This window comes from Eleutherodactylus coqui, chromosome 5, assembly GCF_035609145.1.
Source record: "Eleutherodactylus coqui strain aEleCoq1 chromosome 5, aEleCoq1.hap1, whole genome shotgun sequence".
Classification (NCBI taxonomy): domain Eukaryota; kingdom Metazoa; phylum Chordata; class Amphibia; order Anura; family Eleutherodactylidae; genus Eleutherodactylus; species Eleutherodactylus coqui.
Window position 1 is genome coordinate 229094613 of NC_089841.1, and position 27926 is coordinate 229122538.

Genomic DNA, 27926 nt, shown 5'->3' on the forward strand with positions numbered 1-27926 from the left:
TTCGTACCAGCAGCTCTTACAGAACATGGAAAATGCGAGGGATCCAGAGAGCAATCAAGCTATGTGTTGGGACTGGTGCGTATTGATAAACCTTAAAAAGTAACTGAAGTACCCCTAATGTGATGGGATTTATGCCAATGATATGGGTTGAGACACTATCATGTAGCCTGTTATTAAGGCAGTTTACAAGAGGTCTAGTTTAAAATGGACAGGGATGTGAGAAATGAATATCAAAATTGCAGGAATTCCTTGGATGTAGTAACTGCTGCGAGCCCTAATACCAATGCTTAGGCTTATAGTTGGAGTGAGAAACAATGGTGTTGAGTATTGTCTCTAGTAGAGGTGCAGCAATAACTCACAATCAGGTACTGTATGTCTAACAAATGGTATAAAAGTAGATCTCTGGAAATGAGCATAAATAAATATCCGATAGAGATGGATAGATATGCAATAGATGGATTTGCGATAGATATGTGATAGAAGGATGGATATGCAATAGATAGAATGATCACACTGATTCTAGTTTCACTAATTGTAATCTTGTAAGCAATGGCTTTTTTCTGTGCAGTCTTCCATAAAGCCCCGCTCTATGGTGTGGATGGCTTATAGTGGTCCAATAGACAGACACTTCCATCTTCACTGAAGATCTTTGGAGCTCCTTCAGTTATCTTTGTTGAGTCTCTGTTTAATGTCCTCCCTGCTCAGGCTGTGTCTTGGTGTGTGGCCTCCTCTTGTCAGGTTTATAGTTGTGCTATGCTTGAGTTATACTGGATTTAATGTTCAAGGTTTGGGATGTTTTACCAACCCCGATATACGTATATTTCTCCACACCTTTGTCTCTGACCTATTTGGAGACCTCTTTGGCTTTCGCGTTCCTTGCTCAGTGGTGTTGCAGACTCGAGGGCCTTTCAGAACACGTGTACTTATACTGACGATAGGTGATGTGGCACTTTGATTGCATGGAGAGGGCCTTAGACTTTGGCTTCTGCCCTTGGGTTTTTTTTTGCCTTTCTCTGGATCAACACAGGAGGATAGACAGGCTGGACTAGATGGACATTGTCTTCATTCAGCCTTACATACTATGTTACTATGTTAGCTAACTAAATTATGTATGGACTTTCCCACAGGGAATTCCCAGGTCTCTACCTCTGAAGTGGTCTTCATTAATATTGATTGATGTGTGGATGGACAGTAGACACCAATTTGTAGTACCAAGGGAGCAGGCAGCAACTGTAGGCAGTCGGACAATGGTCAGGGCAGGCAGAATTTGTTCACGGTATACAGGTACAAGCCTAAGGAAAATCATACCCTTCCTGACCCTCTCACTAGCCAAGCCAGCAAAACTACTGCACACTGATGAGGGGCTAAAACCCCCAAACTGTCTGTGCACGATCATCGTTTCCTTCTTGTGAAGATTCCGGCTCTGGCTTCTATTCCCAGTCATTGTTACAAGGCTTATTACAAAGTCAGACATTACCTTACAGGTATGCTGCCTTCCAATAGGTGGCGCTTTAGAGACATTGTTACATCTTTCCATTTGCATAAAACAAAAATAGCGAACCTTCAAAGAGCTCAAAATCCAAATTGCTTAGGCAAAGATATGGGTTGTTAAGAAGTCTGGAGCTGAATGCATTGGCTGAAGACAAGTGCAGTTAATGGGCATTGAACCCCTTATGCGACCAGGAGCCACGCACACGCATGTGCAGCAGTTACTAAGATCGGTTGCGGCTCAGGAATGAACATTGTTCATAAAGACTCATAAGACAGTAAGGCGTTACATGGGTGCAGGGCTGAATGTATGAAAGCTACCTTCACACGGGCGAGCGCGATATGGGGCCTTGAATCCTGGTTTCTTATCGCGCTCCGCACCATGTGAATTCCCCACGGATGCAAAGTGTTTTATGTCAAAACAGCCTCACATCACTTTAGGATGTAGAAATCACGGAGTGTCTTCCATTGTTTTCAATAGGAGTCATTGCATTGCTTGCACCTAGCATGTGGTGTGAGGCCGCAATTTTTTCCCTGCATAGCATCGTGGAGTTCATATTTGTGTGTCTCACAACGCACAAATCTTGCGCGATTCTTTGGCCCATGTGAAGGCAGCCTAAATGGTGGCCTTGACATGCAAAGGCTGAAAAAAACTGCAAGGATGTATTAACTACTTTTTTGCTGCCATGTTGCAAAATCACTACAAAACTGCGGTGCGGTGATGCAATTTCACAGTCGCGGTGGGAAAAAAAAACATGATGGCCATAATACGTGAATATACAAGACATTTCACATAGGCCTAACATAAAACATTCCATAATCCATCAGTATTGCACTAATTGGTATTGTTTTCCGTTGGCTAAACAGATCCATTTTTGTCTAATAGAAAACACTAATGAATACAAATCTGGATGCAATTTTGATCCAGCTGTATTTTAAGCACTGTTCATAGAATTCAATGGGTTTCCATATGCTTTTTGCATGGTGTGTCCATATGGCATTTTATGATGGAGAGATGTTCCCCCTAGATGGATCACTCATGGCATTCGAAGAAGAATACCAAAATGTTGTTCCTGTTGAAATGATACAATAAAAAAGCCTGTCTGTATGACATTGGAAACACTGTATATAATGCATACTGACGCTATTTGTAGGCTGTATAGGGCTATAATAATCTTTTGCGCAAGCCCTTGGAAACAGATTGAGGCCGGGCTCACACGAACGTATTTGCATCGCGTATTAGGCACAAATAATACATAGTAAATGTAATCTATGAAAGAACATTGATCGTCATTGTTGCACTCACACTTGCATATATTCATTGTGCAGGTTACGTGCGAAAACCCCAACTCGCAGCATGTCCTATTTTACCGCGTTAGGGATTTTCACTGCGGTCCCCCGGCGGAATTCTTAGGTTCTATTGGACCTAATAGCTCAATGCTCACATGCGTGATTCTGCCATGGATTTACGCCGAGGGAAAAAAATAGCGGCATATTCTAATTCACTGCGGGCACTCGCGGTTTTAAACACGGAACTCCCGTGGCGGAAATCCGTGTGCATATCCCGCTCTGTCCGTGGGCATGAGGCCTTAGAGTCCTATTGTTCTCTATGGGTGCATTTGAAATATAGTGCATACACCATTACATTGCATATGTGCTGCGGTTTTTTTTTTTACACGTTGCTAAGAGAAGAAAATGTAAGAAAAAAAAAAAAAAAGAAATATACGAAAAAGAACGCGATAATACGCAGTTCCATACGCAGGTGAAACGCTATGATTTTTACACAGTGTATTACGATACGGTCATGTGAGCCTGGCCTAAGTGAATTTTTTTAATCACCTCTGGTAAAAATGGTCAATTTAGGGACATGAGTATCAGTAGAAAGCCTCAGTCACACGGGCGCATCGGCGCCCGTGTTACTGCACCCAGCAGACGGCCTTACCTGAAGACGGACGTCTCTCTGCAGTGCCGGGTGGAAGAACATGTGACCGGCTTCATTGCCGGTCATGTGTTCTTTCATCAGCGCTGGAGAGAGACGGCCGTCTTCAGGTAAGGCCGTCTGCTGGGTGCAGTAACACGGGCGCCGATGCGCCCGTGTGACTGAGGCTTTCTACTGATACTCATGTCCCTAAATTGACCATTTTTACCAGAGGTGATTAAAAAAATTCACTTAGGCCAGGCTCACATGACCGTATCGTAATACACTGTGTAAAAATCATAGCGTTTCACCTGCGTATGGTCAGTCACACGGGCGCATCGGCGGCGGTGTACGGGTGCCAATGCGCCCGTGTGACTGAGCCCTGAATGTGATATGTATGTAATAGGCAAGTCTGCTAAAGTGCAGATTTGGGACCCCGTTAGCACAGTGGTAGCGGCTATCAGGTGGGTGATTTCATGTAAATGTTATGCAAATATATATGTATATAATAAAACTAAAATAATAGAATATAACGGAGGATGTAATGATGGTCTGTATTATTCCATACTGGGGCAGCCATGCTGACCACAACCACAAAGACCAGCTCTCCCATCCAACAACAATAAGTGGCAAACAGGTCTCCGCACCCGAATATATAGTCATGCCAGTGAAATCACAGCATTTGGCAGATATTTTAAAGATGTGACACACATGTAGTTAATGTAACACCTCCACATGCTATTATCCCTCCCTCCCTTTGTATTACGGCTCCCGTTCCTGAAAGGCTCTGCTTCCTCTTCCTCCAGTGAGGAACTATCCAGCCTCGTCCACTCCTTTTCCTGCCATACGCCCGACTAGTGATCAAACCCCTGTTAGCATCCACACCTTCAGGCATCTTTCCAATTCATCCCGTCCTAGGCTTTCTTGCTGACATTACATTGCCGTTGCTTCATCCCACTGTTCTTTGTTATAAAGGCAGAGAGGCTCATATAGTTCACCAAGTATACAAAAACTTTACCTTTGGGATTTTTTGGGATCAGCATTCATGAAGCCCCATCGGAAGCTGTGCTGCAATTGTGATCAGCTTTAACGTGAAGTTAATCGCCTGAAGTACTGCTGTAAAACAAATGCTATTATCCCGATAGTGTAGAACAATACTCTAGATCAGTGATGGCGAACCTTTTAGAGACCAAGTGCCCAAACTGCAACTCAAAACCCACTTATTTACCACAAAGTGCCAACATGTCAGGGGGCGGGGCTTATCACGATGTGTGATTTTTACCTCCGTCGTTCTTAAAAGGAAAGGGCTGCTTCAAAATAGGCGGTGCAGATTTTGACTTCTTTTGGATGCGGAAATGCTGTGGAATTTGCAACGGAAATTTCCACTGAGGACATTCTGTTGCATTTCCACTTCGTGTAAACATATCCCAGCAGTGATATTGACCCCCCCAGAGTGGCCCCAGCAGTAAGGGTGACCCCCCCCCCCCCCAGAGCGACCCTAGCGGTAATAGTGACAGGGCACCATGGCCTCAGTGGTAATAGTGACATCCCACAGTGGCCCCAGTAGTAATAGTGACATCCCACAGCGGTCCTCAGTAGTAATAGGGACATCCCACAGCGGCCCCCAGTAGTAATACTGACATCCCACAGCGGCCCCAGCAGTAATAGTGACACCCCACAGTGGCCCCCAGTAGTAATAGTGACACTTCACAGCGTCCCTAGCAGTAATAGTGACATCCCACAGTGGCCCCCAGTAGTAATAACGACATCCCACAGTGGCCCCCAGTAGTAATAACGACATCCCACAGTGGCCCCCAGTAGTAATAACGACAACCCACAGTGGCTCCTGTAGTAATAGCTCCCCCCCCCCCACTCTGAGACCCAAATTCCCACCCCCCCACCTCCTCTGCTTGGCACTGTTGCTGCCACAGATCCCAGGAGCACACTGCCGTGCTGCCAGACATCTACCCCCCCCCTGCTCTCGCGAAACCAAGTAGGAGACGTCAGAGGAGGGGCTAGTGCTGCTGAGTGAATACCAGCAGGGGAGCTGCGGCACCCCTGCCGGTATTTACTAATGTGGTGAGCAACCGACAGCGGCGAGTGCCAGCTGGGAAAGCTCTGAGTGCCGCCTCTGGCACGCGTGCCATAGGTTTGCCACCACTGCTCTAGATGGACCTCTGAAGATGTGCTTGTAAAAGACACTATGTGACAAATGGATTAAAAAGTATTCCGGTAAACATATTGAATTATCCTGTTCGGTTATTAAAATTTATTCTTATGATGCCAATTTGATGCCTTGTTGTTGTTGGCTGTTTACTCGTCCATGACCCTAAAGGCGAGCTCTCGCGATGTTTTTCGGTTTTGCACTGCTTCTTCCAGTTGTGGGACATCCATACCAGTATCCGCTCTGACAGTATCAAGCCATCGTGTTCTTTGGCGGCCGGGTCTTCTTTTGCCACTGATCTGTCCAAGCATTACAGATTTTTCTAGTGACTCTGCTCACATTACATGGCCAAAATACGTGCGCCTTATTCAGGCCATCTTGCCCTCCAGTGAATCCGGTCATCTTGTCCTCAGTAAGCCTGAGCCCAGTCATCTTGTCCTCCGTGAACCTGAGCCCGGTCATCTCGTCCTCTGTGAGCCTGAGTTCAGTCATCAGGTCTATACAATTCATAGTAACATAGTAAGCCAGACCGAATGAAGACAACGTCCATCTAGTTCAGCCTGTTAATAGTTCCTACCTATCTGTAAGGCCCGAGTCAACAACCCGCTGCTCTCCTAAAATCTATATCCTGTAATATCCTTCCGCTCCAGAAAGACATCTAGTCCCCTCTTAAATTCCTCTATGGATTTAGCCATTACCATGTCCTCAGGTAGAGAGTTCCACAGTCTCACTGCACTTACAGTAAAGAACCCTTTTCTGTGTTGGTGATGAAACCTGCTTTCTTCTAGACGTAGCGGATGCCCTCTTGTTACTGTCGCAGTCCTGGGTATAAACAGATCATGGGAGAGATCGTTGTATTGTCCCCTCATGTATTTATACATAGTTATTTGATCACCCCTTAGCCGTCTTTTTTCCAGGGTAAATAATCCCAATTTTGATAGCCTCTCTGGGTATTCCAGTCCCTTCATTCCATGTATTAGTTTAGTTGCCCTTCTTCGAACCCCCTCCAGCACTGTAACATCTTTCCTAAGCACAGGTGTCCAGAACTGTACACAGTATTCCATGTGGAGCCTGACGAGTGCCTTATATAGCGGGAGAATAATTTTCTTGCCCCTCGCCCCTATACCTCTTTTAATGCACACCAAGACTTTATTTGCCTTTGCAGCAGCTGATTGGCATTGGTTACTCCAGTTTAGTCTACAATCCACTAGTACCCCCAGGTCTTTTTCCATATCACTTTTCCCTAGCAGTACCCCATTTAGTGTATATTGATGACATCAGTTCCTCCTGCTCATGTGCATAACCTTACATTTGTCAACATTGAACTTCATTTGCCATTTTTCTGCCCAAGCCCCCAGCTTATCTAGGTCCGTTTGTAGCCGCACATTGTCCTCAGGTGCATTAATTATCTTGTATAATTTTGTGTCATCTGCAAATATTGATATTTTACTGCGCAGCCCCTCTATCAGGTCGTTGATAAATATATTGAACAGAATGGAGCCCAATACTGAACCCTGTGGCACCCCGCTAGCGATGGTGGCCCAATCAGAGTATGAACCATTTATTACCACCCTCTGTTTTCTATCTCTGAGACAGTTCTTTACCCAGATACACATGTTTTCACCCAATCCGAGCTGCCTCATTTTGTATATCAACCTATTATGCGGCACAGTGTCAAATGCTTTAGAGAAATCCACATATACAAGATCAATAGACTCTCCCAGGTCCAGCGTAGAACTTACTTCATCATAGAAGATGATCAGATTGGTCTGACATGATCGCCCCCTCATGAACCCATACTGGTGTGGAGTTATTCCGTTGTTCTCCTTGAGGTATTGTACGATGAGGTCTCTCAGAAACCCCTCGAATATTTTTCCAGTTACTGAAGTGAGACTTACCAGCCTGCAGTTACCAGGCTCTCTTTTGGTCCTCTTCAGGACTTCTCTGGTTGTTACTCTCGCCGTCCAGGGTATACGCAGCAGCTTTCGCTAGTACCGCAGCTCATGCATCAATCCTTCTATCAGCCTTCTTTGCAGCCCAGCTTTCTCATCCATACATGGCTATGGGGAGGATGGTGGTTTGCACTATCCTGCATTTAGTTGCTATACCGATATCCCTACTTTTCCAGATTTTGGGCATGTTTAGCATCGCGCTCCGCCCCAATGCTATCCTATATTTTATCTCTGGCAGAGATTCTCCAGTCTGGGGAATTTTTGAACCAAGGAAGCTTAAGTTTTGCACGCATTCTACGGCCTCGTTGTCGATTTTGATTTGAATTTGACCGTTTTTTGCAGTCGTGATAATTTTTGTCTTCCCTAAATTTAGGTTGAGGCCCATTTTTTCACTTTCAGTTTTATTCTTACATATCAGTCTTTTTCTTTTTTCGGTTATTAAAATTCATTCTTTTGTTGTATGACTGATGCCAATTCTACAAGTCACCAGCTTAGTTACAGCTGTCATGCGTGTGCAATGATATATTTGCATTCTATATTACTCTCTTGCTGCATACAAGCTACAATTGCCAAGCAGGAATCTGTAAGAGCCAAGTGACAAGTTTTCAGGGCATTGTAATTATGGTTGCTTCTCAGTTTTCTAAGATATATGGGAAAAAATGGCTGAAAAAAGTTTGTATTAACTTGGCAGAAGAAGAAAACTCCGTAATATATACTTACTATTCATTTTTAGCAGAAAAATAAATATAAAGAAAGATTATAGATAATCTAGAAAACTGACTTGAAGAAATTAGAGATTGTACAAACAAAACAAGCACAAGCCACAGTAGCCCAATAACATTGTGATTGTCCTTATTAACAGGGCAAGTCACAGTCCTACACTATAGGACCAGTCAGCCATCATGCCCCCTTTACAATGCAGTGCACCACCTAGAGTACTACAGGTTGAGAATAGAAGAAAATTATATATTCTATGCCTGTAAATTGCTACGTAATAGATACACATTGTCAAGAAGGCTCTAGTACCTTGTTGTATCGCATCTAGCTTGGATACAAGATGTGATTCGGGTGGGCATGAAGGCTCTACTATCCTGTTGTACTGCCTCTAGTTTGGATACAAGATGTGATACAGGCAGGCATGGAGGCTCTAGTACCCTGTTGTACTGCCTCTAGCTTGGATACAAGATGTGATACGGGGGCATGGAGGCTCTAGTACCCTGTTGTACCCCCTCTAGCTTAGATACAAGATTTGAAACGGGTGGGCATGGAGGCTCTAGTATCCTGTTGTACCACCTCTAGCTTGGATACAAGATGTGATACGGGGGCATGGAGGCTCTAGTACCCTGTTGTACCCCCTCTAGCTTGGATACAAGATGTGATACGGGTGGGCATGGAGGCTCTAGTACCCTGTTGTACCGCCTCTAGTTTGGATACAAGATGTGATACGGGTGGGCATGGGGGCTCTAGTACCTTGTTGTACCGCCTCTAGTTTGGATACAAGATGTGATACAGGCAGGCATGGAGGCTCTAGTACCCCTTTGTACTGCCTCTAGCTTAGATACAAGATGTGATACGGGCGGACATGGAGGCATACAGTCCACATATGATATCTGAACTTGCTGTAACTGAGCTTCTAGATTGTGCAAACTCGTAGACATTTAAATTTAGCGTCCCAGTTGATAGCACACATGTTCCATTGGTGATAAGTCTGGTGACTAGGGAGCCACAGAAATGTGACAATCTCGTGGAGGCACGCTGTAAAACTCTTGAGTGTGTGGCCGAGCATTACCCTGCTGGAAAATGCCTCTTGGAAGCTGCCATGAGAGGAATCATGTGGCTGCAGAATGTCCTTAACATATCACTGAGCTGTCATTGTCCCTCGTACCACTACTAGGGGTGACCGACTGTCGCATGTGATGGCCCCCCAGACACACCAGCAGTGGGAAAGGCAGGATTAAAGCACTCACCCCTAGGTCTTCAGTCATGAACATGGCCATCGAAACCTGATTCGTCACTGAAGAATACCTGGTTCCTCCCTGTAGCAGTCCAGTTTAATCATTTATGAGACCACTGCAAATGGAAGAGACGTTGGGTGGGTGTCAAAGGCAATACACATAATGGATGCCATGAGACCAAATGTCCTTCAGCCAAGAGCCTGGAAATAATTCTGACAGACACAGGGCCTGTAGCAATGGTGCCACCCATATCTGCATGGCAGACAATGAAACAGTTGGAGATACTCGTGCTTGTCGGACGATCAGATGATCCTCTCTACTGGTGGTCTGTTGAGGGCATCCCAAGCCCAGTCACCTTGTTTGCGTGTTCTCACGCATCCATTGATCCAAACACCTCCTAATAGTCTGGTCATAATGGTGCAGGTGGTGAGAAATTCATTGATAAGCCCATCCAACTTCTTGCATGTCAATAATGTGCCCCTCTTAAACTCTCAACTGAGCAAAATCTCTTTTCTGCGTCGTAGAGGTGTCTAGTGGTCAACAAGCTCTACACAAGCGAAGAGGTCACTACACACAAGGAGCCTCTAGGAGCCTTCTAATAGCCCAAAGTTGGAACCACTTTTAGGGCCTCAGGTGAGAAGACCGTTCATCTCTCATCATTTGCATATCTGCTTGAGATGTATCTGCATACTGAATTTTGCAGCAAAACAACAACTTCTAGGGGCTTGAATTTTTGTTGACAAAGCGTGTAGAATAGGGATGAGCGAGTATACTCACTAAGGCACTACTCGCTCGAGTAGTGTGCCTTAGCCAAGTATCTCCCTGCTCGTCCCGAAAGATTTGGGGGCCGCCGCAGCTGACAGCTGAGTTGCAGCGGGGAGCAGGGGAGAGCGGGCGGGAGAGAGAGATCTCCCCTCCGTTCCTCTCTGCTCTCCCCCGCAGCTCCCCGCCCCGCGCCGGCCCCTGAATCTTTAGGGACGAGCGGGGAGATACTCGGCTAAGGCACATTACTCGAGCGAGTAGTGCCTTAGCGAGTATACTCGCTCATCCTTAGTGTACAACACTTTCTGTAAAAAGAATCCCACACTTTCAACCAAATAATGAAATCCCTCCTATTTATTCTCTAGCATACACGGCTACAGTCTGACAACTTTACAAAAAGTGCGTTTACCAACATATCAGAGAATTTGTATAAAAACAACAGTACGGTCCAATATGTGCTTCTTAGACCGCGAGGATTCAGATTAATGCTTAAGAAAGAGACAGTGATTCTACTGCCAATATGCAGGAAGGCTCAGTTCCTGGAGCTCTGCAGAGCATCTATGAGAGTCTTATTATAGTCGGCTATCTGCTTAGTTACATTCTTCATCACTTGCTTGTAGTCACTCTCTTGGCTCTTTGACGCTATGACTGCATAGAGATGTTAAGGACGTATTTCTAATGCAATTTTCATACTAAATATACGTGAATACGTACATCTCTTCATCTACAGGTGCATTTAGATGTAACGATCGTTGTTAAAAAAAATCGTTAAAATGAGTGAAAGTAAACGATAATCGTTCGATTTAAACATGAGCCAACGATGAACGAGAATCGTGTACTTTTTTGTTTGTTGTTCAGGCCTAAAAATCATTGGCGGCTTGTTCACTTGTAGTTCCGTTTAAACATTTCCTGCTTGGTGCGTCACATAGGAATGAACGAGAAGTGAACGATGCTCAATGATGATCTGCCTGTCTAAACAGGTTGCACGAGCGCGAACGAATTAGCGGAAGAATCGGTTCATCTTAAAGGGGTATATGAGCGTGTTAGTAAATGTGCCGATCATACAGCTGATTCAACGCTGCTGTACAGTTGTATTCAGTATTAGAGATGAGCGAGCATACTCGTTTAGGGCGTTTTTGCACTCGAGCACCGCTTTTTCCGAGTAACTGACTACTCGGATGAAAAGATTCGGGGGGCGGCGTGGTGGAGCGGGGGGTAGCAGTGTGGAACAGGGGGGAGCTCTCTCTCTTCCCCCCCACTCCCCTCTGCAACCCCCGCTCACCCCCGGCGCCCCCCGAATCTTTTCGTCCGAGTAGTCAGTTACTCAGAAAAAGCGGTGCTAGAGTGCAAAAACACCCGAACCGAGTATGCTCGCTCATCTAGTACACCTTCGTTTTATGGAACCCTGTTTATGCTGAAAATCACAATTAACTATTCTTTCCAGTACAGTTTTTTGTTTTTTAAAATATGTGTGCAAATATTTATGAGCTACAGGTAAGGCAAAAATCTGTATAAGTTTACCCTATAGATCATTCAGTGTATATACTGGGAGCATTTCCCAATGCATGCACTAAAGGTAGGGTTTAAAGGAGCTTTGATTTACTGATTTATTATGGAATTCCCTTTCCAATTGGCACATACCTAGAACAACAAGACCTTGCTGTGAACCCCCACATTGTGTCGGCACTTCACTGGGAGACTGTATAACACAGAAAAGGCTTTAGGCCCAAGACCTCCTTGTCCACAGGCGATATTTCACTGTGTTACCCGCGGCGATAATCCGCACACAAGTAACGCAATGAACGCTTTCCATAGGATAACTATGGAAAGTGTAGCACAATGTACACGAGTGGAAAATCGCAGCGATTTTCCGCTCGTGTATAAAAATCTCGGCATGCCAGGAACCTATGATAATGATAGGTTCATCGCGGAAAGTCGCGGTGAGATAATGCTCCCCTGCAGCGGCTGTCGTGGCGGTGCACCCGTGGACAGCCGGCCTTATTGTGAGAAGAACAAGGAAAAAGACAAAGTAAGGACTTCCTTACCTTCCTGTTAAAGCAGCAGTGCGGAGAGCGGTTTTCACCGACCCTCCATTCATTTAGTTTTATCCCTCAGTATTCTGGTTCTAATACATAAAGGATACATTCTTTCATCACAAAGTTATTTTGCTCATGCTGTTGCCATTTTCTTTCTAGGTTTGTGAGCTATGAATACAAAACATAAAATATATGTGGAAAGGCAGCTGTTATTGGGGACATGTGAAAGCAGTACGAAATAGTCATTTCCCCTACGTCAGGAATAGAAGTAAGACATCTAGTGATTTTAAAGGGTATGTGCAGGCCTTAGGATAGGCCCTCTATATTTTGAGGTGGTCAGGCCATAGGACCCTCAATGATCAGCAGACAGCCCCTTCATTGTGTAGGCAGGTACAGTGGCTGATCCATCCAGGCGGTTGTGCTATGTATTGCAGCTAAGCTCCACTGAAGTGAAAGAGATTCAACTGCAGTACCAGACACAGCCCCCTGTAGGAACGAGCAGCTGTACCAATCAGGGGATGAACGCCCACTGATCAATCCTCAAAGAATAGGCTATCAATAAAGACGTTCCAGAAAAACACTTGCTTGCGATACTCCAGAGCCGAGATCCATGCCCAGCACACGTCAAAGTCATATGATTGCATATTATACAACTACCATCCCTTCCAAATCGTCCACACAATCCATAATAGAGAAAGTGGAGTAAACAGAGTAGAACAGGAAGGGGTGGCATGTGGTTAGTACTTGCCTGAGAGTGGGTCTCATTATCCTGCAGTTGGGACTTCAGTTGTTCGTTCTCAGAGTTCAGATGGGCCATTGTCTTCTTGAAGGTATCTCTGCATCTGCTCAAAATTATTTTATCTTCTTGGAGTTTCTGATAAAACAAACAATTTCCAGTTACAAAGTATTACCTGAATTCTCACATACTGACAAATAAGAGGTTAATAGAAAAGCTTTCAAATCCATTTGTTTTATCAGTTCATTATCAAATCGGTGTATCCACGGCACAATCACATGCAGATCTCTCATCTGTTCTCATCTCTGGAATTACAGGGAAGCTGTCCGCTCACTTGTGGTTGGAGAGACCCATACAATACAGCCAGGGGTGCTGAGACAACTGTGTAAGGCATGTTCTCTTGTGCAGGAGGCTAACATATGAATAAGACCAACTAACAAAAAGTAATATGCAAATGGTTAATTCCAGCCGCTTTTAGATGAGCCGATATAGTTTGAACAAGTGAGTGATGTCACCGCTGGCTCGCTCGCTTTCTTGCAGCCCGTTTATATAGGCTGATACATTGTTGGCTCGTTCAAACGAGAACCATTACTTCTTTCCCGTTGCATATAGGCTTCACATATAATCAAATGAGAGGGACCACACGAGCGCTGCTTAAACTGAACGGTGAGTGAACGAGCCAATGATGGGTTTAATGACTGCATAAACTGAACGAAGAATGAAAAGAGAACAATTCTCATTCGGTCCCATCCAAGCCAAACAGTTATCATTCACTTTTGCTCGTTTTAACAATTTTTTGAACGATAATCCATTTAAAAGTATCTTTAGAGCAGAGGACAGATTATGGTTGTAATCCTGATATGCCATCTGGTAGTTGTCCATTATCTCATGGGTAATTTGTGCCCCTTTTTTTTTTTAGTTGTTCCTATAATTGTTACGCATTCCTTCCCATGATAATAAAGATTTTTGTGGGACTGCAGAATTTATTGTTTTATAAAACTGGTCAAATCCCCTACAGACATGTAGCACCCCCCGATTGTTCTTTATTCTACCAATAGATTTCTGGTGTCCTCCATCTCCCTGTTTCTTCCAACTGATTTACCCATGAGATGCACCTTCCCTCCACCCTCCTGTTGTCCGCTGCATCAATAACAGGTAGGTATTTTACTGACAAGATATATATTTGTGGTCTGTACAACCAACCCTATTAAATAGTGCATTCAGAGCCTACCGCTGGGAACCTCATCTATGGGAAGTATGATGAACCATTGATCCTTTTTCAGAGATCCCGGTGTCCTTCGTAGAGTTTCATTGAGAGACGGCATGTGTACCTTTGTGCAGTACAATATGTGCAAACATTTTAGGCAAGTGAGCAAAGGTAAGAATAAATATAAATATATATATATATTATATAAAATCCGACACAATATATTATATATATATATAGAAGGCGTCTGATTGACTTCAACTTTATTCTGCAGCAGGACAAGAACCCCAAACATCCAGACAATGTCATTAGGGACCATCTTCAGTGTAAAGAAGAGCACTAGTCCTAGAAGTGATGATACGGTCCCCTTAGAACCCTGATCTCAACATCATCCATTCTGTCTGGGATAACATGAAGAGACAGAAGGATTTTAGCAAGCAGACATCCACAGAAGATCTGTGGTCAGTTCTCCAAGATGTTTGGAATAACCCCAATGCCGAATTCCTTAAAAAAATGTCAATCAGACGAGATATATATATATATTTTTTTTTATTCTTACATTGCCTAAAACTTTTGCACATACGTAAATGTAAACTAAAAAACTTTTGCACAATACTGTATATATGCAGTATATAAAGCCCTTGTGCTGCTGATGTGCATGGTCTTAACAGTCTCTTCCCAACAATAGTACTTGGTGCTACCATATCAGATAAATATAATGTGATGTCAGTTGTAAATTAAAGCAGTACTCCCATGAAAATACATTTTTTCCATCCCTCATCTGATTGCCTGTTATACTCTGGACATCTCCTATACATAGTATATTGTAGTTACTTCCATACAATGCAGTCTCCTGTCTGATACTTATCAGACACCATCTTGATTTTAAGATTTCTCCCTGCTTTTTCCATTACTATACTGTGCTATCAATCCCATAATGCATCACATGAGCAGCTACAGAAAGCACATCTATATAAGCTACAAACCATACGTTTACAGTCAGGAGGTGGAACTATCATCTCCTTCATTATACCTGTGTGACAGGAGCCCCTAATGCTCAGCAGTAATGCTCCCACACCCGCTTGTCAACAGCATGCGTGGTACAGTCCATGTAATTTCATCACACAGGAAGTTCTGGTAACTGAGATTCGGGGACCTCTTCAGAGGAACAGGAAGGCAAGTAATCTCTAAGAGGGGCTCCATGAGATCACATGACCCAACTGAACAGAGCTATTAAGATAGAAAGGAGTAACTAGATATGGTAATATTAGCTGATATATATACACACATACATACATACATACATACATACATACACACACACACACACACACACACACACACACACACACACACTGGAGGGTAGTTATAAATTGGATGAGAAAAAAATTCTAGGGAGTGTCTCTTTAAGCAGAATTCTTTTTTCTACAATTTTTCATGAGCTTCGTGGTGGTGCTAGAAATTTAGATTAGAACATTCCTCCATTCCGAGCACTTTTTATTCACTATAATCACTTTTTTATAGACAGGAAGGGCTATAAAGTACAAGATGTGTCCTCATTTCCATTTGTTTAGTAAATTGGCTATTCCTGAACTAGGCCACGCACATCAACATCACAAAAGCTTTATATACAACATAAAGGTAAAAACCCCAATTTTACCATTTTAATCCCGATAAGTAGTAGGAACGGGCACTAGGAGGGGCAGATGTAACCATGGGGGGGGGGGGACCGCTTGCTGCCCGCTAATACAATACCAGGAGCGGAGTAAATGGCATTCCACAATTACCTTTTTCTTTTCTTCTGCTGAGGCTCGGAGGGCGTCCAAGTCGCTGTAGGTTTCTAATCCTTCAGACATTTGCTGGATCTTCTCCTTCAGGGAAGTCATCTCGCTGTTTATCTTGGATTCCAGCTGCTCTACTTTCTGCAGATCCTGCTGCAAACGCTGGCTCTCTGAGAACACATACGTAAATCAATAGGAAAACCGCCATTAAACTTTAGCTGCAACGGAAAGGAAAACCCGATAGGATAACATTTGTCTGGAGTCCCTAAAGTGTGCGCCAGGTCTGTGCGTTTTAGGGGTATCCTATTGTTAACGCTACAGTATTAATGGCTCCAATAGTCACAGTGCTTTACATATAGTACAAAAAATATAGAAACCCGATAAAAATGTGTCATTTATCCAAGAAAATGTAAAGATAAACCGTTTTTCCTGAATGTCATGGGATTACAATTAGGTACATAGACATTATTTATCTTTAGAAGTACTGAATCTCACCTATAAAAACGAGGACAACCACCTACTATGGACAGCGCTAATTTTTTTCTTAGGAAACTTTTTAAAATGTAATTCCCATTGGATGTAAGGCCTAATGCACACGGGCGTATTTGCACTGGGAGATCTGGAGCCCATAGGACATGCACTGAAAAATGCATTTCCATGCCCACGAGCGAAAATCACTTGCGGGGTGGAGATCGCAGCATGTCCTATTTCACTGTGAGGTTTGCATGGCCATGTCATCTATGACGTGCCGGCCCTGCACTGCGCATGTGCGGCTGTGCCCCAGCTGGCACGTTCACAGCGCAGAGTGAAGATGCCGGACAGGTAAGCCGGTGGTCACTGCAGGGGCACAGGATCGCATCACGCTGTGAGAATCTCGCAGTCAGAATCCGACCCAGCCAAGGGAGTAATTATAGAGGATGCAGGGGATGCGGTTGCACCTGGGCCCAGGAGCCTTGGGGGGCTCATAAGGCCTCTCTTCTCCATATAGGGAGCCCAGTACTATTAATAAAGGATTATAGTTGGGGGCCCCGTTCCAGGTTTTGCATTGGGGCCCAGGAGCTTCAAGTTACGCCTCTGGACCCAGCCGTCTGCATTCGGCCTACAGAGGACCCGTCGGCCCTCCTGACAAATCTGTTTCAGTCAATATTTGCATTCCCCAATAACAATTCTGGAAGATGTTTTTTGCCATTTCCCCTGGATACAGTGAATAAATACATTGACACTTGGCTGTCGCCATTGTTTTACTGTACTAAGATATTATAGAGTAAAAAGAAAATCAACATAATATGCGCACGTGAACGAACCCCTTGACATCACTGGTTCTATTCCCCGTATATTGTGTGCACAAATTTTGCATGCGCAAATATGCCCATGGGACACAGACCTTACAGAGATAAAGTATTGGCATTTTTTCCTGTTTTGCTGCGGTGGCCATTTATGCAATAGTGACAAGAGGAGTAGCAGTGTCTGAGCAGCTCATTCAAAACCAAACTCCCTATTGTCACTTAAGGGGGTTTTCCAGGGAAAATACTATTGATGACCTATCATCAGGATAGATCATCAATAGTTGATCGTCTGGGGTCCGTTGCTCGGGACCCCGACCGATCAGCTGAAGGCACGCCAGCTGATAGTGCTGCAATTACACATGGGTTAGAATAGAAGATTCTGCTCAGACCTCTATGTAGTGGCCGGTGCGTATAACCGCAAGTGAGGCTATCATTGAAATCAATGCGAGCCGTGTCTGCAGTTACAAGCGCCGGCCACTACACAGAGGTCGGAGCAGAGACGTCCTCTGCTTCCGCTCCGACCTCTGTGCAATTGCAGCACTGATAGACACAAAATCAGGGGTCCCTAATGATGGACCCTGGACGATCAACTACTGATGACCTATCCTGAGGATAGGTCATCAATAGAGATGAGCGAACTTACTAGTTTAGGGCGTTTTTGCACTCGAGCACCGCTTTTTCCGAGTAACTGACTACTCGGATGAAAAGATTCGGGGGGCGCAGCGTGGTGGAGCGGGTGGGAGCACCCCCCCCCCACTCCCCTCTGCAACCCCCCGCTCACCCTCGGCGCCCCCTGAATCTTTTCGCCCGAGTAGTCGATTACTTGGAAAAAGTGGTGCTTGAGTTGCAAAAACGCCCTAAACGAGTAAGTTCGCTCATCTCTAATCATCAATAGTATTCTCCGTCGGAAACTCCCTTTAAGCAAAAATGCTAGCCACAACAAAATAGAAAAATCAGAACATACCTGTAAATTAAGCATAATTACCAAATTGCAGCCATCTCAAACTCCTGATTTACCAGTAAGACATTTTTACTTGTTGGGTGCTGCTGTCCGATGTCACATGGTAAGACTAGACTAAAATATTGCAGAATACAAATAAGAAGAAAAACAACAAAAATGGAAACAAACAACTTTGTGAAAGCAGACAAAATACATAAGTAAGGATCGTGGTAACCATCTGCAGCCATCAGAAGGTTTGACTCTTCAGAACATCCTGGAGCCTGATCTTTCTCTCTTTTCTACAATTAATCCACAATAATTTCATGTTTCTTTCTGACAAGATTCAGAAATCAGCATATGTGCATTATTATTTATCTTAGACTAACAGGGAAAGCAAAGACGTTGCCGCTAAAGAATAAAAAATAAATAATAACTGTAGTCAGGAAGAGGATACAGGCCGGTTCCTCTAGATATGCTGAGAAGTGGCAGAAGGTATGTACAAAGCAATCCAGCCCGAGACCAAAACTTCTTGACCCTAGAAAAAACATCTGAGGAACAATAGCATTAGTGAAATTGTTTACTCTGGGCAGCTTCCTTTTTCTTCTGCGGGGCTGATGATGGTTTTTTTTTTCATTCACCGGCAAGCCATTAAAAGAGGTTTAGATCACATTTCATCTTGGCTACACTGTCTGAACCCAAATCTATTTGTCAGGCTGCAGACACACTCCGCTGCCATGAAAGCATGGGGAGAAGGAGACATTGGTTTATTTAAACTGTCCAGATTTTCTAGCACGCTGAATCACAGGCCGGTCTACACCGGCTTATACAGCCCGAATTAAAAAAAAAAAAAGTTGGGATGCTGTGTAAAATGTAAAGAAAAGAAGAATGCAGCGATTTGAAAATCTCATATAACTATATTCACAATAGAACATATAATAGAAGGTGACAAGGAGACATTTTTCAATTTAATTTGTAAAAAATTAGCTCATTTAGAAGTTCATGGCAGCAACACATCTCCTAAAAATTAGGCCATGTCTGCCGTTGTGTAGCATCCCATCTACTTTTTACAACACTCTGTAAACATCTGGGAAGTGAGGAGACCAATTGATGGAGTTTTGGGGGAGGAAAGTTGTCCCATTCATGTCTGATGTAGGATTGTAGCTGCTCAACAGTTCTGGGTCGCCTTTGTTTCATGATGTGCCCAATGTTTTTTATTGGTGAGACGTCTGGACTGCAGGCAGCCAGTTCAGCACCCTTCTGTGAAGCCATGCTGCTGTGATGGATATAGCTGGTGGTTTAGCATGGTCTTGCTGAAATACGCAAGGCCTTCCCTGAAAGAGACGCTGTCTGGATGGGAGCATATGTTGTTCTAAAATCTCTATATACTGCTTAGCATTGATAGTGCCTTTCAAGATAACTTAGCTGCCCATGCCATAGGCACTAATGCAACCTCATGCCATCAGAGATGCAGGATGTTGAACTCTCCACTGATAGCAAGCTGGATGGTCCCTCTCTTCTGTCCATGGTTCCCAAAAAAAATTTCACATTTTGATTCATTTGACCACAGAACAGTTTTCAATCTTGCTTCAGTCCATTTTAAATGAGTTTTGGCCCAGAGAAAACGCCACCGTTTTTGGATTGCGTTCATATACGGCTTCTTCTTTGCATGACAGAGCTTTAACTTGCATTTGTGAACTATATGAAGAACGGTGTTCACAGACCATGCTTTCTGGAAGTATTCCTAAGCGCATGCAATGATCTGTATTATAGAATTGCGCCTGTTGGTAATGCAGTGCTGCCTGGGGGCCTGTAGATCTCAAGCATCTAATATTGACAGTCGGTCTCTTGTGCACATGAATTTCTCCAGATTCTTTACATTTTTTGACACCATGTACTGTAGATGGTGGGATATTCAAGGTCTTGGCAATTTTATATTGAGGAACATTTTCTGAAATGGTTTCACAATTCTTCAATGCAGTTTTTCACAGATTGGTGAACCTCTGACCATCTTTGCTTCTGAGAGACTCTGCCTCTCTAACATGCTGTTTTTATACTGTCATGTGATTTAGTAGAAAATTGACCCTCCAGCTTTTTTTCATTAGTATCACTTACTTTTCCAGCCTTTTGTAAACCCTGACACAACTTTTGTGAGATGTGTTGCTGCCATCAATTTCTAAATGCATTACATTTTTTAAATTAAACAGAAAAATGCCTCACTGCCACCTTGTGATATGTGTTCTATCTTCTTTTGTGAATAAAATATGGTTATATGAGATTTGAAATTATACAGGAAAGACTGAGATCAGTAGTTGAAGTGGAACTCCCTGATGCACAGGCAGGATTCCGTCAAGGATGCGGCACCCACGACCATATGGCAAACCTGTGATGGACTATTGAAAAAGCTCGAGAATACCAGAATAATATCTACATGTGCTTCATCGACAACATCAAGGCTTTTGACTGCGTCGACCATGGCAGGCCCTACAAGAGCACATCTAGTTAAGCTAATAAAATCACTTTATACCACTCAAGAAGCCACTGTGAGAACACAGTATGGGGGCACAGATTGGTTTGGGATCGGCAAAGGAGTCCGACAGGGCTGCAAACTCTCAGCCTTCTTGTTTAACCTATATGCAAAAGTGATCATGCGTAAAATGGACCTAGACGAATTGGAAATCAGGGTGAAAATAGGTGAAAGAAACATCAACGATCTCCATTATGTGGATGACACGACCTTTGTTTTCAGAAACCGAAGCCGGCCTGAAGCAGCTGATATGTAAGATTATAACTGAAAGTGAAAAAACGGGCTTCATCCTAATTTTAGTCTTCTTTAAATTCAGGTAAACTGCAAAAAATGGCCAAATTCAAATCAAAGTTGACAATGAGGTCATAGAATGCATGCAATACTTCATCTTCCGTGGCTCAAAAATTGACCAGGCTGGAGAATCTATGCCAGAGATAAAACGTAGGATAGCATTGGGGGGAAAGCACAATGCTAAACATGGACAAAATCTGGAAAAGTAGAGATATCAGTATAGCAACTAAATGCAGGATAGTGCAAACCACCGCATCCCCCATAGTCATGTACGGATGTGAAAGCTGGACTGCAAAACAAACTGATGGAAGGAAGATTGATGCATTTCAGCTGTGGTGCTGGCGAAAGCTGCTGCGTATGCCCTGGACGGCGAGACTAGCAAATAGAGAAGTCCTGAATCGTATAATATCCGATATATCGCTGAAGGACAAGATGACCCGACTTAGACTCACAGAGGACAAGATGACCGGGCTCAGACTCATGTATTTTGGCCATGTAATGCGAGCAGAGTGCTACAAAAAACTATAATGCTTGGACAGATCAGTGGCAAAAGCAGACCCGGCCGCCAAAGAACACGATGGCTGATACTGTCAGAGCCTTTAGGGTCGTGAATGACTAAACAGCTAACAACAACAACATATGAGATTTCCAAATCCATGCATTCTTTCTTTCTTTAACTTTTATGCAGTGTCCCAACTTTTTTGGAATTAGGGGTTGTAATAACCTTGCTCCCCTCACCCCCCAAAAAACTGTTCTAAGGGCAGCTCTATTTTATTTAAATTTTGTGAGGTTATACTATAGATTTTACATAGCTAGCTCTAGGGACTGCTATATAGAGCTCTGATACTGTTGTTCTGAATACAAAAGGAGGAAAGAAATCACTTTAAAGGTCTTCTAGATTCACTGAGAAAATGGGTAAATGTATAAAATAAAATATAACTCTTATTTAAATACTTTAAAAGAACCCGTGGATTATTCTGACTGCCATTATGGAGTCTGGAAGGCATTTTTACCCCAATTGGCTAACTGGCTTCTGCCTCTGGATCAACAAGGGGGTTCAAATAGGCTAGACTAGATGGACATTGTCTTCGTTCAGCCGAACATACTATGTTACCATGTACACACATATGAACATACAATGAATAATACTGTTAACCCCTGGATATTTCCAACCTGTATCACATCTGGAAAAAAAATGAGACGAGAGAGGGTACCCTATCCAGGTGGGGAAAACAGGCGCTGGGGCAAGACTTTGGGCCCAAAAAGCCCTGTGGATAGATATCACACTGTAAATAAACCCCAAGAATAGTCCCAACATGTTTCAACTATACCAAGTCTCAAGGGTCTATGGTCATAAAAAAAGAGGGTTATGTATTTGGTGTATATGGAACACTTTATTTGTGATCTTCATAGGAGGTATGTAATTTTTTTCGAATGTTTCAAAGAGATTGCACTCTCTTGGTCATTGTAAAAACCATTTGCATATAACGGAATTTCAAGGCGCTAGCCGATGATAGTGATTGCACTGCAGAAAGTTACTACAGGGATGAATGGGAGAGATGTGCTGATGGCAGCAGAATGTGAGAGCAACAGCCCATTCCTGCGTACAAGAAATAAACATTGGCAACTACTTTGGTAGAGCTTTGGTTAGTTTAATTGCGTTTCTATTTTTTGCAAACCTATAGCTCAGTCTAGAAACGTGGTATTAGTTGGGTCAATGATGTTCTGTTCTTGCTAACCACATGAACACACAGACTGTACATGGCCTGTTCCCTACTGTCGTCCAAAGGATCTGTAGGGGACTCACACCATTAAGAGTCCTATAACAGGTTTATGGAAAAAGTGCTGTGACGGGTATGACATGTCTTACTACATGAGCATATCTTTACCGAATAGCGCCCCTTTATACAATATATGTCTACAATACAGTTTCTCTTAGGGTAGCAGAGAAGCTTGAATTACTTGTGGCTGTTGTGTTTCACTTTTTTCACTAGAAAATATGTTGATGGGTTCCATAGATTTTACATAGAGTGCCTATATATGGATTTATTGTAAATTATAAAAAAAAAAAAAAAAAGAAAACCAAATCAGTGACAAGATCAGGATCCACTTCAGTCGCTTTTTGTAGCAACAGCATTTCCCTTTAGTCCTCCGGATTCTTACAATGAACAATATAGCAAATACATCAGAATAAAGCACATATAATATCTATATAAACCGCTATCCAAGGCCGGCAGTGACGCTCCTTACCAGATGACAAATTTTTGGCGGTGCTCTGAGATTTCTGCATTTCAGTTTCCTTAAAAGTCAGGTCCTCTTGCATTATTTTGAGGTCTTGAGAGGTAACCGAGGAGATTTGTTTCATTCGATTGATATTCTGAATGAAATGAGAACGGTGCCAACATGAATGCAGCTTCAGCAGGAAACAGATTATAAAGGAAATCATGAAAACAAAATTTATATTGCATGTCCTATTTGTAATGCAAAACGTGTGATGTACTTACTATATCCAGTGCCAGAGGACAGGCATTATTAGACAGCTCTAAATAACAAAGGATATCCTCCTATACAGGACTCACCCTGCTCGAGTGTTCCAGTAGCGTGACAATATTTGCTTCTATCTCAGACTTCCGTTCCACTTCTTGATTCTTATTTTCTTCAAAGGTGGAAAAAAATCCTGAAAGCATAACGAGAAAGCCGTGAGAAGAGAACCACTATGGGGCCGCTACAAAACTCACTATGGAGTAAGGCTGCGTTCACAATAGCAGTTTTTTGACTGATCCAGTTTGACTAAAATAGAAAATCAGAAAAACAGAAGTGAAACTGTAAATAATCCTTATGTTTTTGAGATGCTACTTTGATAGGTCCCTTATGAGACTTGGTGACTCAGTGGCAAGTTACTGGAAGGACCACTGTGAGTACTGTGTGTTCCCTGAAAATAAGACACTTGTCTAATATTACTTTTTGCCCCAAAAGAGGCATAGTGTCTTATTTTTGGGAGGGGTTTGGGGATGGGGGGGTTTATACACCTGGTCCTCGGCGCCCAGGTGCCTCGCACGGCTTGTTTCCGGCGGCGATACGGCAGTCTGCAGTGTCCTCCGTGATGGGATTTCCTCTTCTTTCTGGTGATGAGGCTTTGAATACCCTGCCTCCAGCAAAGCAAGCACAGTGATTGGGTCGAGCACCAGCCAATCAGTGCCAGCGCTCGATGAACCAATCACAGACATTCAGTGATGCCAGCTCTGATTGGCTGGCACTCGATCCAATCGTAGTGCTCGTTTTGCTGCAGGCGGGGTATTCAAAGCCACGTGAATGTCGTAGTGTCGGGGACCATCGCGAGGGACCCAGAAGCCGCGGGCCAGGTGAGTGTTGATGTTTTTTTTTTCATGTACTTTAGCTAGGGATTATTTTCAGGGGTGGGTTATATTTCAAGCCTCCCCCGAAAACCAGGGTAGGGCTTACTTTCAGGTTAGGCCTTACTTTTGGGGAAAACCATAGTTGGGGGGCCGAAACTGAACTCTTGCATTAATGGCCATGAGCCCAGAGAAGTGGGGAATATGAGTGGTCGATACAATTAAATTAGCAATTTTTATTAATTTCCAGCCCTGCACGTTTTTTCTAGAAGTCGCAAAACCCCTTTAACACTGACTTGAAGGAGGAGAAGAATTACACAGTGAATGATTGCATGTTTAATCATTGTAATGTTAGTTTGTAAAGATTTGTGTCCATATTTACATTAAGGTGGCTTATTAACAATTGACGTTTAGAGAACATTCACAGTGTATGCCATACAAGGCAGATCAATGGAAGTCCTACCGCTTGGACTCTCACCTATCCTAAGAAAAGGCCGGCTGAGGTCCTGTTGAAAAGTGGTTACACATGCACTCAAATTTTCCGTTTTAGTCTATGAAAGATATCTAATTAACCGAACATATAAGCCAAATGAAAGGAGTTTAACGGGAATTATAATTTTTTTTTTTTTTTAGGGTGGGGTCCCGCCCATGAAACCCGATTTGCCCATGGACATGAGGCCTTACATGGTTCAATTTGAGCCTCATTACAAGTGCTGATCAACAACAATGGCGCTCATTCGAAATGTCTTCAACCCAGGCCGATGGGGAACAAATGATCATTGATTTGATAGTTTATTCCCCATACACATTCATCACCAATAGCAGCACATAACTGGTTTACAAGGGCAGGTGTGCTGCCGAAGATGATTTTTGGTGATGCATTTTGCTTATTTCTCAGCTGACTGCCAGCACCTTTACATGGGATAATGAAACATTTGAATTAATGTTGATTCTTGATTATTAGCCCATGTAAAAGGCCCTTTATGTAAGAGTGGCTAAGGAATTATCTGCTCTGAGAAGCTCTATTTGAAACTGCAAGTCACTCTGAGACAATGTGGCGAGACTCTTTGCTTGAGACGATGATGTCACTGTTCTCTCAAGGGGAAAAAAAAAAACAATCACAAAATCGTGTAAATTCTTCTATAAATTGAAATAAAATCTTTTGGTCCTGAGTATTGGGCCATTTAGATGGGACAACTATCATTCAAAATTCATTCAAACGACCGAATGTGAGTGATAATCGTGCAGTGTAAATACAAAAAATACAAAATTAAAAAATCGCTCACTATACGTTCACGGTTTATCATCGCTGACTTTCAGGCGGCATAAACCTATCCCTGGCTTTATTTTTAAATGCTCCATGCTCAGCGCTTCACATAGAAGTCGAAGCGCTTAGCGAGGAGCCAGCCACGAAGCCTGTCTAAATGGTCTGCACGAGCGCTAATGACCGTCGTGGCGACGTCAGCACTCATGCAGTCGTTTACCCGACTGTCGTCCCGTCTGAAAGCCCCATAAGACTCAAGGTTATATAGGAGATAGGAATGGGGGTTACAAAAAGGGGCTCCTAATCAGCTGAATGTGCAAGCAACCCTTTTACTAACTTTTATGAAATTATTTAAAACCTGAATTCTACAATTTCTAATTTCCTCAGTTATAAAATGACTATTTTTCCTGAAAAGATTATCATTCTGCTTTACCAGTTTCATTTCAGAATAATTCTACTAAATCCCTTTCCCCAGCTTAATGATTCCGGGGGCATTTCTGTGTGTTTCTATTTTATTTGTTTTAAGGCGCAGAGGAAAAGTGGCTTGTGGATGGAAAAAAGAAAAATCAGGAAACAAAAACTTTAAATTTCCTGGTAAAGCATTTCTTCCTTTTGAAGGACTCTCAATTCTCAACGGAAGACATAGAGGTAAACAAGCATATTGTGTGCAGGATGAATTTTGACATAATACTCTTATTTTCTAAAGAAAGCTTCCTATTTCAGAATATAATAAATGATACATAATAAAAAAACTACACTTACGAGGCAGCATGGAAAAACACTCTAAAGGAGCTGTGCAGGCATTTTTATTGTATTCAGGCAGTGTAAGCATGGACAAACAAACCTCATACTAGGAGAATAAAGCCTCACTTACTGTCCATGCTTTCTTCTCGCTTTCTTAGTTCTTTGTACTTTTGCTTCTTCTCTCCTAGAATAAAAGAAGAACCACAGATACATGTAAATGACCACATACACTCGCCGTAAAGCATTATGCACATGGTTATATGCAGCTGCGGTAGGGCACTAATAGACCTTTATGGGACTCTCTATATAAACATATGCAATTCTGAGCAATGTGTATTGACTAGAATGTAAAGCGCTTACTAATTTTAGTCTAGGAGTTCGCCAAGCAGTACATTTCCATACTTTTTTTGTATTAAAACAGATGCATATGACGGATGACTGAAGTGCCACGTGAACAGCCCCTAGGAGAAAAATGTGCCAAAAATTGGGATACATATGCAGAAGTGGAAGTGACTCCCTGATAAGACATTTACACCATGAGTCAAGAACCTCTACAAGATGAAATAAAGCACAGTGACACTAACAACTCCCCAAGCGATCAGAACAGTGAATGATTCTTCGAAGCTTTTATGCCGCTGTTTATGAAGTAACAGCCAATAGTAAAGCACTTTGTGGGGGTGTTGAAAGGTGCTCTTATTTTTCCAACAGCCAATCATGTACTTCCATGCACATACTTCCAGCCACTAGTAAAGCACTTTGTGGGCGTGTTAATACTCGCTTATGTTCTTCCAAGAGCCAATCGCGTACTTCCACGAACATACTTCCAACCAATAGTAAAGCACTTTGTGGGCGTGTTAATACTTGCTTATGTGCAGGAGGTGTGGGGCAGAAAAGTGTACATAATAGGCAAAAGTGGAAAGCCATAAGTAGGGGCAGGGGGCCTATTGTGGGGGTGGGGGACTAGATCAGGAGGTTTGGTATGCTACTTTGAAGAGGTGAGTCTTTAAGGCATGTTTAAAGTTCAGTGCGTCCAGAATTATCCGAATGTTTTGGGGTAGAACGTTCCAGAGGATGGGTGCTGCTCTAGAGAAGTCTTGAAGGCGAGCATGTGAGGTTCGTATTAGAGGGGTGTTTAGTCTGAGTGTGTTATCAAAGCGGAGCATGCGGGATAGGTAATTAATAGACAAGAGGGAAGCAATGTACGGTGGCGCGGCACTATGGAGAGCTTTGTGGGTGAGGGTGAAGAGTTAGAATTGCGTTCTGTGTATGGGCAGCCAATGCAGCGACTGGCATAGCGCAGAGGCGTCTGAGCAGCGGGCTGGATAGGGAGAGAAGTCTAGCTGCCGCATTTAGTATGGTTTGGGGAAGGGAGAGTCTGGTGCGGGGGAGGCCAATGAGCAGGGAGTTGCAGTAATCGAGTCAGGAATGCATGAGCGACAACGAGTGTCTTTAGCGTGTCCGTGGTTAGGAACGGACGGAATTCAGGAATATTCCTGAGGTGCAGGTGGCATGTTCGGGCCAGAGA

The 27926-nt window shown here is 43.3% G+C and overlaps 1 protein-coding gene and 1 long non-coding RNA gene across 2 annotated transcripts in view; one reads left to right on the top strand and one right to left on the bottom strand.

Annotated features, from left to right (window-relative positions):
* Window positions 1–38: 38 nt before the first annotated feature.
* LOC136628414 (uncharacterized) lies at window positions 39–27308 on the top strand. The gene is made up of 5 exons (XR_010792876.1): window positions 39–75; window positions 10002–10110; window positions 14070–14166; window positions 26184–26305; window positions 26823–27308. It is a non-coding gene; the product is annotated as an uncharacterized lncRNA (long non-coding RNA).
* The window catches only part of IFT74 (intraflagellar transport 74), an 84319-nt gene continuing 66974 nt past the window's right edge, over window positions 10582–27926 (bottom strand). The window contains exons 14-20 of the mRNA XM_066604297.1: window positions 26532–26585; window positions 23620–23717; window positions 23291–23417; window positions 16006–16169; window positions 13024–13149; window positions 12383–12443; window positions 10582–10887 (exon numbers count right to left, since the gene is read on the bottom strand). Coding sequence (XP_066460394.1) covers window positions 10772–10887; window positions 12383–12443; window positions 13024–13149; window positions 16006–16169; window positions 23291–23417; window positions 23620–23717; window positions 26532–26585 — 746 coding nt within the window. The 3' untranslated portion in view covers window positions 10582–10771. The remainder of the gene's footprint in view (window positions 10888–12382; window positions 12444–13023; window positions 13150–16005; window positions 16170–23290; window positions 23418–23619; window positions 23718–26531; window positions 26586–27926) is intronic.